Raw genomic sequence first — 14,507 nt, 5'->3', positions numbered from 1 at the left:
CTCACCATTTCCTGCCCACCTTGATCGGTGAGTGCAGATCTCACTGTTTAGGAGCGATAGGACACTTCAGTGTCGCTGACCCCCGGTTCATTCTGGGAAGTAACGGAGAAGCCAGTGGGCTGGCCCTGAAGATGAGCCTGCAGCCCTGAAGAGAAGAAAGCTGTAAAGGAAGGGACAGAAAAGGTCACAAGGACAGGATTGCAGCCCTTGGAGGAGGGGCCCCTTGAAGCAGAAACTTGAGAGAACAAACAAGCAACAAAAACTGGACAAGGAAAGAGCCCGGGAGAGCACTGTAGGCCGAGGGAACAGAGAGGTCCAGGGTGTCTGAGGGAGCACACAGGTGAGGCAGCCATTGTGTGCACAGGCACTCGTGTCTGTGTCCGAGTGGCTCCAGAGGGTGATGCGTTTCAGCTAAAGGACTTTGAAGGTGTGTGGGTCTCATAGGAGGAGGTGGCCATCAGTGACGCCTGGCAGTTGTGGAGCCGGGCCACAGGCAGGAGTCCAGGGCCTTTTCATCCTAAGGCTGCTATCCCACTTTAAGGGAAAGTTGCCCCAGTTTGATCTTGTCTACTGTCCCCATGCACCTGTCCACTGTCTGCACAGCCAGCAGCTATCCAGCCCCCCTTTCCAGGCTATCTTGCCTGGTTGTTGCCTTTTACCACTCTGGGGGGGGGTAGTTAAATCAGCCTCATCTTGCCTATCGCATTGTCTCCAAAGACCCCCTAGAACTCAAAGCTTGCATTTTTTGTTTCAAGGCATGTTTGGTTCCTTGTAGGTTTAAATGTCAAGTTGAGGGGATGTGGCTGGGACAGCTTTAATCTGATGTCTCAGGGGGCACTACGCACAATATTCACCTATGCACAGTATCGCTAGCACCCACATCTCTTTGAAGGCTCGCCCCCCTCCCCCCGTTCTGTCTTTCCCTGCCCCAGCACCTCTGCCCAGCTTGCGGACTGGTGCAGCTTCATTTTATTTACTTGTTTGAGACAAGGTCTTTCTTTGTAGTCTGATCCCACGGTTCTTCTGCCTCAGCCTCCTGGGTGCTGGAATTACAGGCATACGCCATGCCAGTTTGAGGGTCTCTTAAACCCAACCCCATTGTAATGTCAGCTAAAACACACCAAATACCCAACTATATCCCCACTGCATCATTTAATGCTGGTTAACTCATTCTGAGAGGCTAGCAGCCAGGGAAGACGGCATTGTGGTCAGTCCCACTTTACAGATGGAGAAAAGGAGGAACAGAGAGAGGGAAAGAACCACCCAGGGGCACCTATCTGGAGTGCCAACTGAAAGTGTCTGTCTGTCTGTCTATCCGTCCATCTACCTACCTACCTACCACCCATCATTTATCTCTGTCTCTCATCTCCGTCACCATCTGTTTCTCTGAGTCTTGCCCATGCCTCCCCCAGTCCCTTAACATTTCTCATCTTCATTAGCATCTTGTTGAGTCATCGCTACTGCTAATCCATAACTGCTTCTCCACCTCCAACTTCTGTTCTCAAGTCATTGATTCACCGGGCCACTCTGTAGCCATCCTCCTGCCACTCCACCCTTGAGTGACATTGGGACAGCATATTTTTTAAAAGGATGCTAAATCAGAGGCACGGAGACTATCGGGACAGAGGGACACATATCCCCAAGAGCCACTAGATGCATCTGAACAACCACATGGTTCCTTCCAGACCCAAGATTGACAGCTCCAGTGCACCCATAGTGTTGCCCCCCACGTGCCAAGAGTGCAGGTTCATGTGCCCTCTGCACAACCCTGAAGCTGTTTTCTAAATCAGGGATGATACCCTTGGCTTGTTTCAGTTTGTGCAAGAAGCAAGGATCCATCCTCATTGTTCTAAGTGATGTAGTGTGGGCCAGAGACTGCAACTCCACCATGCATGCCCCCACGATGGGAGTCCCTGTGTTCAGGCACTGGAGGCTTGCTCAGGGTTTGGAAAAGGTACAGGTTGGGCTGTAGGAGAAAGCAGAGAGCAGGCAGAAGCCCACGAGGGACTTTGGTGAGGGCTGCCTCAGCAGCCACTGAAACCCCTTCCCCTCTCTCAGAATGGCAAGCCGGAGCAATGGCAAGGATGGTGACTCTGTCCACACAGCCAGTGATGTTCCTCTGACGCCGAGAACCAACTCCCCCGACGGAAGACGCTCATCCTCAGATACATCTAAGTCCACATACAGCCTGACTCGGAGAATCTCCAGTAAGTTTCTGGGGACAGTTGGGGTTTAAGGGCCGTTCTCTTAGTAAAGGGGGGAAAGCTAGCTGAGCATGGTGGCTCATGCCAGAAATCCCTGCACTCGGGAGTCTGAGTCAAGAGAGTCTAGGCCAGCTTGGGACAGTGTGAGTTCCAGGCCAGCCTGAGGCCTTAGGGTGAGGCCCTGACTCAAAACAACAATGGCAATGCTCACACTAAGGGTCACAGAGGCAGGAAAACAAATGCAAGGGTTTGAAACAGGGAGACTAAGGGGCTGATGCACACATAGACCTCTTACTTTCCATGTTAGTAGGCTAACTAGGTTTTCACCCAGGCATGCTGGCCCCAAGGCTCATGCTCATAAGTGGGGCAGCGTTGCACCAATCGGGGAGGGCAGGCTTCCCTCCTGGTTCTTGCGCTTGCCAAGTGCAGGGTTCTGGAAGCCACGCACAGACTACCCCTTCATCCATAAGATGGGCTCATGTCTCCTCTCGTAAATCCAGGGGACTGAAAAGAAGCAGACATAGGCTCGGGGCATGGCATCCCTTTAGAGTCCTACCTGGCACCAAGCAGCTCTGAAGACTGCAATGGCCATGCTTCTGGTGCCACCACCTCCCACAGTAAATGAGAATACAGTTGTCTTTCCGTAGGCACACGGTCTACACCCTCGGCTTCAGCCAGTGCCAGAACTTGGAGGCCGAGGTAGAAGAATTGTAAATTCAAGGCCAGCCTAAGTCTCATAGTGAATTCCAGATCATTGGGGGCTAGTTGACAAGAACCTCTCTCAAAGAACCAAGGAGTCAGGGGAAGATTGTGTGTGTGTATGTGTGTGTGCGCGCACACATGTGTCTGTCCATACTTAAGACAAACTTTCTTTTCATGTCTGTATTACCTAAACAACATGGTGTAATAGCCAAGCCTAGCGGTGCAGGCCTACAATCCTAGCTGCTCAAGAGGCTAAGGCAGAGGTTTATAAATTCAAGGCTAGTTTGTGCAATTTGGTGGTGCCCTGTCTCAAAATAAAAAAGAGAAGAGAGGCCCAGGCCTGCAGCTCAGTGGTAGCGCCTTGCCTAGATGTGTGAAGCCCTGGACTGAATTCACCACACAGCAGGAAAAGGAAGAATGAGGGAAATTTCATTTAATTGCATTTGTACTGTGCTCAGTATGACAACTATTTGAAGACAGTGCAGGGTATCCCGCCCTCTGGCACTGGGATACAATGTCATCTACAAGTGTGTTGAGCTGCATTCATACCTAGCCTGGGGTACCTGTTGCTTGTGCACTTCATGTTGGACATGCATGAACGTGCGTGGATGAGCATGCATAGGTCATATATGGTTCTTTTGCATTTATTATTTATTTATATATTGTGTGTGTGTGTCTGTGCCTGTGTCTGTGTCTGTGTGTGAACGTGCACACCATTGTGCATGTGTGGAGGTCAGAGGGCAACTTCTGGGAGTCAGTTCTCTCTTTCCACCATGTGGGATTGAACTCGGGTCCTCAGGCTTGGTAGTAAGTGCCTTTACTACTGAACCATCTTGCCAGCCCCCGTGTTGTTTCATGTAAGGGCTTTGGGCATCTGAGGGCTTAGGTGTGTCAGAGGTCCTGAGATGGATTCCAAAGGTCATGGGGTGCTTGAATGTCCAGTGTTCACAGAAGCACCCATTGAAGCAGAGAAGCCCACGTGGGCATCTGGGGCCCTTTACTGGGGTTACCGGGTGGCCAGTGGAGGTGACCGTTGTTCTTGGCGGCTGTTTAGGTCTGGATTCCCGGCGCCCCAGCTCCCCACTCATTGACATCAGACCCATTGAGTTCGGTGTTCTCAGTGCCAAGAAGGAGCCCATCCAGCCGTCTGTGCTGCGCCGGACCTACACCCCCGACGACTACTTTAGGAAGTTTGAGCCCCGACTTTACTCCCTTGACTCGAACCTTGATGATGTAGACTCTCTGACCGATGAGGAGATCATGTCCAAATACCAGCTGGGCATGCTGCACTTCAGCACGCAGTATGACCTGCTGCACAATCACCTCATGGTAAGGGTGATCGAGGCCCGAGACCTGCCGCCCCCCATCTCCCACGACGGCTCGCGCCAGGACATGGCCCACTCCAACCCTTACGTCAAGATCTGCCTCCTGCCTGACCAGAAGAACTCCAAGCAGACGGGAGTCAAACGCAAAACCCAGAAGCCTGTGTTTGAGGAACGCTACACTTTCGAGATCCCCTTCCTAGAAGCCCAGAGGAGGACTCTGCTGCTCACTGTGCTAGATTTTGACAAATTCTCCCGCCACTGTGTGATCGGGAAGGTGGCGGTGCCTTTGTGCGAGGTGGACTTGGTGAAGGGCGGCCACTGGTGGAAGGCTCTGATCCCCAGTTCTCAGGTAAGGCTTGAGTTTTGCTGTGTCACCCCCTGGGAATTCTTTTTTTTTTTTTTTTTTTTTTAAATAAGATTGCTACTTTAATTTATTTTACTGTTTACATTTTTTCTTTTGAAGCTGGGTGTGGTGACACACTCCTGGGAGGTGCTGTGAGGATCAGGAGTGCTGGGTCACCCTTGGCTATATCATGAATTTGAGGGTAGCCTGGTCTACATGAGATCTTGTGTCAAAAAAACCAAATGAAAAAGATATTTTGTATTTAAGTTGATTTATTGTGAAATAGTTTTATGCTCATATGAGGTTAAAAAAAAAAAAAACCAGCGCAGAGCTCCAATTACCCTTTTCTCTGCTGTCCCCAAAACAGCATTCTATGGCCCAGAGCATATGAGCTATACCACGAAACACTGTGAACTGGAGTAGACCAAGCTCAGATTCCAGTGGTTTTTACACATTTCCTCTACCATATGTGTGTGCATGTGTGAGTATGTGAGCATGTGTGCACATGTGCACATGTGTGTGTGCAGGGATATGCATGTGTGAGTGTGTTTGTGTGTGAATATACATGTATGTGTGAGTGTGGGCATGTGTAAGTGTGTGTATGCATGTGTGCACATGTGTGTATGTGCAAGGGCATGCATGTGAGTGGACACTCATGTGTGAGTGTGTGTGTGCATGTATGTGTACGTGCAGGGGCATGCATGGGTATGTAAGTGTGAATGTGTTTGTGTGTACATATATATGTATGTGTGTGTGTACATGGGCATGCATTGTATGTATCCAGGTGTATTTATGAGTCAGTGTGTATGTGAGTGTGAATGTGTGTGTGTGTGAGAGAGGGGGCTAGTTCTGTGAGATCTTTTTACTCTTTGGTGTATTGTGGGGGTGTGTGTGTGTGCAGTGTGTAAGGTGTATGAGTATGCATTTGTATGTGGAGTCTAGGGAGGATGTCATGTGTCCCGCTCTGTCACTCCCTGCCTTATCTTTTTGATTCTCACTGAACCTGGAGTAGACAGGTGGCCAGTGAGCTCCCCGCCCCCCCCGAGACCGTCCTGTCTCTTTCTCCACAGCACGGGGGTTACAAGTGTGCACAGCCACACCTGGGTGCTCAGGTGGGTTCCAGGATCCAAGCGAGGACTCTTAGGAGGCAGTTCATCCTGGTCTCACAGCTCCACCCCCGCCCAGGACCGCTTTGTCCCTCATTCTGAACTGTCTCATCAGGAGAGGGACTGTCCAGGCTATAAAGCTATCAATCACTTGGACTTTCAGAAAGTGACTTGGAAGAGAAAAAAATATGGGGCAATGGAGCCGATGAAGCATAGATGTTCTCAGGCAGCCTGTGTGGTGGCCAGCTTCCTCCCTGCATCCAGCCTGAGGGGCATGGGATAAGCTGCTGGGGCAGCCAGCCGCAGGCTAACCTGTGACTCCAAGAAGCTGTGGAGCACTGCTATGTGCACCTTCTGCAGGCAGAGGGAGCCGTGCAGTCCGGGGAAGGAGAGGCACGGCTGGAAAGGCATATCTTACCACACACTGCACTGGGGAGGATGGCTCAGCCCAGTGAGGTAGAAACGGGCTCTTTGTATGTGAACACGATGTGGGGATGGGGGGCATCTCAGAGCTGTTCAATCTTGGTCAAGCATTCAGTGACCCAGGGCTGCCGTCGCAGAGGCACATTAGTTGGTTTATTGTGGGTTCTGTGCTGGGGATGGAACCCAGAGTACTGCATGCTCTCCTACTGAGCTGCATCGCATCCCAATGGTGCCTGTGTATCCATGGGGGCAAGAGAGCTGTTCTGTTAGCTGTCTGTGCGTTTGTTTTCCAAGGTGGAGGTCTACACCTTTTTTCATATGCATTCCCCATGAAGAAGGCCTGAGGCAAGGCACATCATTAATCAGGGAGATGTCCCCAGCTGACAACACCAGGAGGGACTTGGAAAGTCAGAAAGGGGTGTGTGACTAATGGGTTAACACAGCTGGTCATTGTCTGGCCCTTACGTGCCAGGGCCCTAGGAGTTTGCGCATGGCACACACAGGAGCTCCGTGTTGTTCATTCACAGAACTGTTGAGCGAAGGCTATTGGAAGCTGGAAACTCAGTGCCTTGGCAATTTTGGCCTGTGGTTCTGGCAGGTTAAGAGGCCTCTGACGCCCATGGAGGGAGGTAGCATTTAGACACAGGCCTTTGTGCTGAAGCGGGGAAGACAAGGAGGGCAGGCATGGCTTCACACCATTGACGCTTTCTCTGGGCGGGTCTCTCTCAGGTAATTCCTTCGTCTTCTGCAATAGTTGACTACAGTCAGTGTTCAGAGAATTACTCAGAAGTTTACGCTCAGGGGAATGGGAGAGAGTTCCATCTTGTCAAAATCAAACTCTACTCTTTACCCAAAACCCTGGAGATGCAGAGAATCTGTTGATACCCACGTACCTCGGCCTTTTAGCATGGTCCTCCTGGAACAGTGCTGTAGCTTCCTTCCCTCCCTCCCTCTTTTTCTTACCTCCTAGCTGCCCGGCTGGCATTTGAACCCAGGTGCAGATGGCTTGGCTCTTAGTCATTCCTGCCAATAAACCCACATCAGCTGAGCAAAGCATCAGCAATTCAGGCTAGCCTTGAACTCACAATCCTTCTGCTTCAGACCCCCAAGGCCTGGGGTTACAGCATGCACCTTCCTGTCTGGCTAGTATTATCTTTAAATTTTTGGGGGGATGGGAGGTTTTGGAAGTGGGGGGCAGGAGGAGACTTGGGAAGTGGCTCAGCTAATAATGTGCTTGTTGTGCAGGCACGAGGGCCCAACTTCAGCACCCAGTTAAAAACCTAAGTTCAAGGAGCATATCTGTAGTCCCAGTGCTTGCAGAGCCAGGGGCAGAAGGGTCACTGGGGTTTGTTGGACAGCTAGTCTTGCTGGATCGGTGAATTCTGGGTCCTGAGAGATTTCACCTCAAAAGATAAGGTAAGGAGCTATTGAGAAAAATACTGAATTTTGACCTTTGATGACCCCCCACCTCACACACACATATGCACACACAGTGCATGTATGCAAACACATAGGAACACATACTTCTCTCTCTCTCTCTCTCTCTCTCTCTCTCTCTCTCTCTCTCTCTCTCTCTCTCTCTCGTACACGCACACACACACACACACACACACAGAGAGAGAGAGAGAGAGAGAGAGAGAGAGAGAGAGAGGCATACACACACAGGACTGGGGCTCACAGGAAAATGAACAGGGAGATTTGTAGGTGTCCTATCGCACCCCCTTCCCCTTCCCACTCAGTCTTCCCATTACCCATGTCACGCACCACAGCAGTGTGTTTGGCGCCAGAGACAAGCCCACGTTAACACATCATCATTGCAGTTTGGGGTACACTGTTAATGTGCACATCCTATAGATCTGGGTAAATGGCTAGTGACATATGTCCACTGTGATAGCGGCAGATAGAGTGGTGTCACCAGGGCTTGTTTTCAAGGCAAAAAATAATCTGAGATGCTCAGAGTTCTGAGCTGATTGGGCTCAGTACCTGGAAACTGCCTGGAGCTATGGCCGCCCCCAGCCTGCCTTCTGGACTGCTAAAAACAGCCTGGTAAACAGAGGCTCCTATCTGCCTTCTGTATTTTGAGATTCCTCACCAACTGCTACTGTCATTGTCCAGCCCTCAACCAGACAAATGGCAATGTTTTAAGCTTGCCCTGAGCTGCTGTCAGCTTTGACCTTTAAAAGCCTGGTGTGTGTGTGTGTGTGTGTCTATATTGCTGTGTTGTGTGTCTGTGTCTGTGTGTGAGCATGTGTCTACAGCTCTATGTGTGAGTGTGTGTATATCTGTATGTCTCTGTGTGTACTTGTGTGTGTGTCTATGTGTGAGTATGTGTCTATGTCTCTATGTGTGAATGTGCGTGTCTGTATGTCTGTGTGTGTGTGTATGTCCCTGTGTGTATTTGTGTGTGTGTCTGTGTGTATGTGTCTATGTCTCTATGTGTGAGTGTGTGTGTCTGTATGTATGTATGTATGTGTGTGTGTGTCTATGCTAAAACTGCTTCTGGCTCAGCTTCTGATAAGCAGTCCCATAATGCCTGGAGACCAGATCAGAAGTTTCCCTGTGCGTGGGCCTCTTGTGCCCCCTCCTCCCTCAGTAGAAATCAATTTCACACTTGAGAGCTTATTAAAAATGTTAATTACATTTCTGATTTACTTAGTGTGTATATACTATGGAGCGCTTGTGGAGGTCAGAGGACAACTTGTGGGATCTGTGTGGGATCCAGGATCAAACTCCAGTCGTCACACACTGCAGCTTTACTGGCTGCTCTAATTCACTTTCTATTGCCATGACAAACACCATGACCAGAACCTACCTGGGCTGGAAAGGGTTTATTTGGCTTATATGTGGGTAACAATTCATCAGAGGCCAAGGCAGGCCCCGGGAGGTAGGTGCTGAGCCAGAAGGCATGAAGGAGTGATGCTTACTGGCTTACTCCCTATGGATTGCTCAGCCTGCTTAGACAATGTGTTGCCTGCATGTATAACTACAAAGCCAGAAGAGGGCACCAGATCTCATTATAGATGAGTGTGAGCCACCATGTGGTTGCTGGGAATTGAACTCAGGACCTTTGGAATAGAGCAGGCAGTGAGTGCTCTTAACCGCTGAGCCATCTCTCCAGCCCCCCAGCCTGCCTTCTTATACAACTCAGGACCAGCCGCCCAGGAATGGCACTGCCCACAAAGGGCTGGGCCCTCCTCTCTCATTTAGCAACCAAGAAAATGCCCCCATTGACTTCCTTTCAGACAGTCTGATGGAGACATGTTCTCAACAGAAGTCCCTTTTTGTCAAGCCAACGAGGACGCCCGCTGAGCCGCCTCCCTGGCCCCAGCTTGAGCTTTGGATCCCCAGTTGTAGCATGCACTAAAGGAGGAGCCAGAAATGATGTGGACGAACTCCCCGTGACATAAACGAGAAGGCTGCAGCGTAGACTAGTCCAAGGGCACCCAGGCTTCCATGGTAGAGCCGGGACTAGAATTAAGCTAACTTGACTTCCAGGCAGGTCTTGCTACTATGCCAACCATCTTTATCACCTCCTACCTCAGATAATATGGTCCACACAACCTAGGACTCGCCAGCAGAAGAGACTGGCAGAGAAGGGACATGTGTGAAGTCTCCACCCCTCCTCAGACACACCACCCTGCTGGAGTCACCCCTCTAGCTGGTTTCCAAACCCCGATGCTTGTGAGTTTCGGTGGCGATTCCATGGTACAAACATGACAGATTGAATCACTGGTAACTGGTGGTTGAACTGAGCATCTACCCAGTCACCTGTCCCTGGAGGTCAGAGAGTGGGGAAATGTCTCCAGCTCATCACTTGGGGTCTGTCTGGAAACCAGTCTCACATTTAAGTTACCTAGAGGTCTCCAGTGATCAAGCACCATCACTGGCATAGAAAAGGCACTCTCCCCACTGAAGGGTTCCAAATGTCCTAGAAGCTCTGGGCCAGGACCTGGGTATAGACACCAAACATGAATTTCTTACTTACAGTCGAGTTCTGCCACCTGACTGGTGGGTGACATTAGATTTGTGCCTAAACCCTGTAGTGTTACCATCATCGTCACCATCGTCATTAAAGGGTCCGCCGAGGTCTGTATGACATCGCACTTACATCGTACCCAGTATACGTCTTCTGCTGGGGTTTTGGTTCATTTGTATACTGTATGTGGCATGTTTCTCATGTGTCGGTTCCAAGTGGGTCTTGGGGATGGCATTGGGAGTGGGGGCTTGAAGTCTAGACTGAGCGTAATCTAACTTAAGAGTGCGAGACTGTTCCTCACACTGCCAAGCACTTCCCTCAAGTCGCTGTCTGAGAGCCACAACCCTGTACCCAGTGCTGCGCCAGAGCCTGGTTCTGTGCATCCTCCCTAGCAGCCACCAGCATTCTCCCTAATGAGCAAAGAGCATGTGGGTGAATAGCACTTTGTTGTGGATCAACTGGAATATTCCATTTGCCTGGTATGTGATCTGCCCTCCTGACAAGACAGGATATTAAGGGCAGCAGAGATCAGAGCCGGAAGGCCCTCAGAGACTAAACCATGGATCTCAATTTTACTCTGAGGGAGACGGAAGCCGTTAAAAGATTTCATGCCAGGGAGACACCAGGCCAGGTTTACATTCACTTTGCTCCTGGGGCAAAACATGAGGTAGATGCAGAGCAAAGCTTGGACTGTGGTCCCCTTGGTTTTCAGGCTAGTCGTTGAGGATATTGAACAATGTCCTTGGCCTCTCTCTGTGGAAAGATGGTCGCTGCCCCTTCCCTGGTTATCAAAACCAAACCAGACCAAACAAAAAAACCATTCCTTCCAGACCTCGTGAAACATCCTCTGGGACCCGGTCATCCAGATGGTAGCCACTGATTTTGAGACACATGACAACAGAGGCAAGGTGACCATATTAGTTACTTTTCTCATTGTTTTGACAAAACACCTATCGGAAACTAGTATTTTGGCTTTTTGTTGTCATTGTCAGTTATTGTTGTCATTGTTGGTTGTTGTCGTCATTGTCAGTTGTTGTTATTGTCGTTGTTGGTTGTTGTTGTTATTGTTGGTTGTCGTCGTCATTGTTGGTTGTTGTTGTTGTCGTTGTCATCATTGTTGGTGGTTGTTGTCGTCATTGTTGGTTGTTGTTATTGTCCTTGTTGGTTGTTGTTGTTGTCATTGTTGGTTGTCGTCATTGTTGGTTGTTGTTGTTGTCGTTGTCGTTGTCATCATTGTTGGTGGTTGTTGTCGTCATTGTTGGTTGTTGTTATTGTCATTGTTGGTTGTTGTCGTCATTGTTGGTTGTTGCCATCATCATTGTTGGTTGTTGTTGTTGTCGGTTGTTGTTGTTGTTGGTTGTTGTCATCATTGTTGGTGGTTGTTGTCGTCATTGTTGGTTGTTGTTATTGTCATTGTTGGTTGTTGTTGTCATTGTTGGTTGTTGTTTTTTTTGTCATTGTTGATTGTTGTTGTTGTTGTCATTTTCTGACAGAAGCAACTTAAAGGAGAAGGGATTTACAGCTCACAGTTCAGAGGCTCCAGACCATGTTTGTTTGGTCCTTTTCATTGCAGCAGAACAACATGGCGGTCGGAGTGTGTGACAGAGGCTGGTCTTCACTTCTTAGTGGGCAGGACTGGAGAGTGAGGGAAGCCTGGAACAATACACACCTTCCAAGGACACACAGAGACCACTAAGGCCCCCTTCCTACATGCCCACAACCTCCCAAAGCAGCCCCAATAGCTGGGGACCAGGTGCAACATGTGAGCCTTGTGTTCAATGTGTATTCAGGCCCGAACAGTGCCCCTCAGTGAATGGAGCAAGACGTACTGAGGTTGCTGTGAGGGCACTAACTCACTGTCAGTGAGTTTTAGGAGTTGGAAATGACCTAAAAGGAAGGGTCTCTATGATGTCACCAAGTTTTCCTGAATGTGAGGCTTGCTGAGCTGGGTGCTAGGCAGGGAATAAGGGGACATGGGTGAGGAGAAAATGGCTGTGATGAAGATTCATTTGATATGGGCTACAAGATGTTGAGGGTGATGGGAAAACACCTCTGTGATTTGCAATAGTCTAAAGTTCAGATCCCTAAGTGAGCTTGTCTGATCCAGTGACTTGAAGCAACAGTGCTTTGGGCCTGAGGTGGCACCTCATGCTGGGGTCACAGGAAGGGGGAAACTGCTCACAAAGTGGCTGGGGGAACAAGAAGAGAGAGGCCAATGTCCTGCAAGCTCCTTCAAGCACAAACCCCCAAGCATTGAATGGCCTCCAGACAGGCCACACACCTCCAAAAGCTGAGCGTTCCACCTCTGGTAACACCAAGATAGGGACTAAGCCTTTGACAAGTGGACCTTCAAAAAATCTTTCTCATGCAAATTCTGGCAACCCTTGAACTCCCATTTTTCCTTCCTTTCTCAGCTCAGCATCATCAATCAGGGAAGGTTTGGGAAGGTGAGTTCCTATAGCACTTCTTATACTTTATGCTGTCCCACTAGCTAAGTCATTGCATAAGGAAGTCATTGGTTATGGGAGCTGTTTATACACTAGAAATGTCATCACAGGATGTCATCTGTCTTTGTCATTGCTGCATCCTTTAGTCACTCATACAATGAATGATTTATTGGGCACTGTCTTATTTACTTTCTATTGCAGTGCAGAGACACCATGACCAAGGAAGGCAGCATTCAAAACAAACAAACAAACAAACAAAAAACCCTTTAATTGTGGGCTTGCTATAGTTTCAGAGGGTAGGCCCATGACCACCATAGCAGGGAGCAAGGCAGCAAACAAGCAGGCATGACCCTGGAGCAGTAGCTGGGAGTTTACATCTGATCCTCAACTATGAGGCAGAGAAAGAGCCAACTGGAATGGTATGGGCTATAAAGTTCACCCCCAGTAACACACCTCTTCCAGTAAGGCCACACCTCTTAATCCTTCCTAAACAGTTTCACCAACCGGGGGCCAAGCGTTCAAACATGTGAGGGTATGGGCCCCATTCTCATTCAAACCACTCCAAGCACCTACTGTGAATTTCCCATGGGCCTGGCAGGCGGTCGTTTCTTTGTAGGCATCTGTTGACTTGAGTGTTAGTGCAATGAAGGGCAGAAGAAGACTTTCTGTGCAAAATTGGAAGGAGCCAATGGTATAGTAGGTTAGGGCCAGCACCTCTGATTCAGCCCCTCCACTGTGTCTTCCAGTCCCTCCCCGGGAAGGTCTCCAAGGCCATCCTGGCTGGTGCTGCTTCTGCATGAGAGGGGGACCCTCCCCAATTACTAGGTTGCTGTATGACTGATTTTGATTGTCAGCTTGATTGAATCAAAGAGGCCCAAAGATCAGTAAGGCTGGATGTGTCTCCCCAGAAATGATTAGACCATGAAGGTTCTGACCTAACGAATGACTTAATCCATAGAAGCATATACCTTAAAGTATATATTCATACGTACATATACACTAACATGCACTGCGTGTAACTTTAGGTAAATATAAAATAGTGTGATTCTGTGAGTCTCTATCAAACAGCCCCAGTGTGATTCATCCTTCTTATGTATTAACCTCCCTCCCTTCTCCCCGGTTGGAGCCCCCTCCCCCTCCCCATTATCCTGTGTCTCCGGTGCTTGCAGTGTGATTGTCAGCTTCATGTTCCTGCTGCCGTGCTTTTCCCTGCCACAGTAGACTGTGTGGAACTGTGAGCTGGCACAAACCCTTTCTCTCTGATGCTGCTTTGGCCAGGTATTTAGAAATGTGTAAAGTAACCAAGACCTTGGACTTAGGTGGAAAGTCAGAAGCCAATGGTTCCAAACAAAGAGGAAAGATATTAATCCTCTCCGATCCATGGGTTTGCTTTCCCTGGTTCCACCTACCACGGTCAGACATGACCTAAAAATACAAATGGAAAAATTGAGAAACAACCCATACGTTTTAACAACTTATTATAGTGCATTATTCTGATTTTTCTTATGTCACTAGTGTGCCGAATATATAATAAATTTTTACTGTAGATGAACATGCGTAGAGAAGTCGCGGTGTGTATGGGCTTCACCGTCATCTGTGATTCCAGGCACTGGCTGAAGGTTAGACCATACTCCCCTATAGATCCATGATATGGGGGCACTAACGACACCTAACTGGATAGTTCTGTTCACTAATTTTTCTCACTATTGTAATAGAATACTTAACAGAAGCAACTTTAACAAAGAAGGTTTCTTTTGGCTCATGGTTCAGATGTGTAAACTGTCATGGCAGGGACAGTGTGGTGGCCGGAGCATTTTGGTCCATGGTGGCAAATGCTTGGGGCTGGGCACCTCATTCCTCACCGTAGCACCGGATGCCGGTGATGAGATCTTCAAGACCTGCCCCAGGGAGCCGCTTCCAATGCCCCTCCTCCGTGGGACACTCCCCATGTCCCAAAGGTCCCATAGTCTTTCCGAACAGC

General features: G+C 49.2%; 1 protein-coding gene across 6 annotated transcripts in view; it reads left to right on the top strand.

Annotated features, from left to right (window-relative positions):
• Positions 1-14,507, top strand: part of Syt17 (synaptotagmin 17) — a 62,735-nt gene that overhangs the window by 9,452 nt on the left and 38,776 nt on the right. For all 6 annotated transcript variants that reach the window (XM_051149285.1, XM_051149283.1, XM_051149287.1 and 3 more), the window contains 2 exons: positions 2,059-2,207; positions 3,961-4,580. In XM_051149285.1, the coding sequence (XP_051005242.1) occupies positions 2,059-2,207; positions 3,961-4,580 (769 nt within the window). The remainder of the gene's footprint in view (positions 1-2,058; positions 2,208-3,960; positions 4,581-14,507) is intronic.

This window comes from Acomys russatus, chromosome 7 (assembly GCF_903995435.1).
Source record: "Acomys russatus chromosome 7, mAcoRus1.1, whole genome shotgun sequence".
NCBI lineage: Eukaryota > Metazoa > Chordata > Mammalia > Rodentia > Muridae > Acomys > Acomys russatus.
Note: the sequence above shows the minus strand (reverse complement) of the source record. Positions and strands in the feature narration are given on the sequence as shown.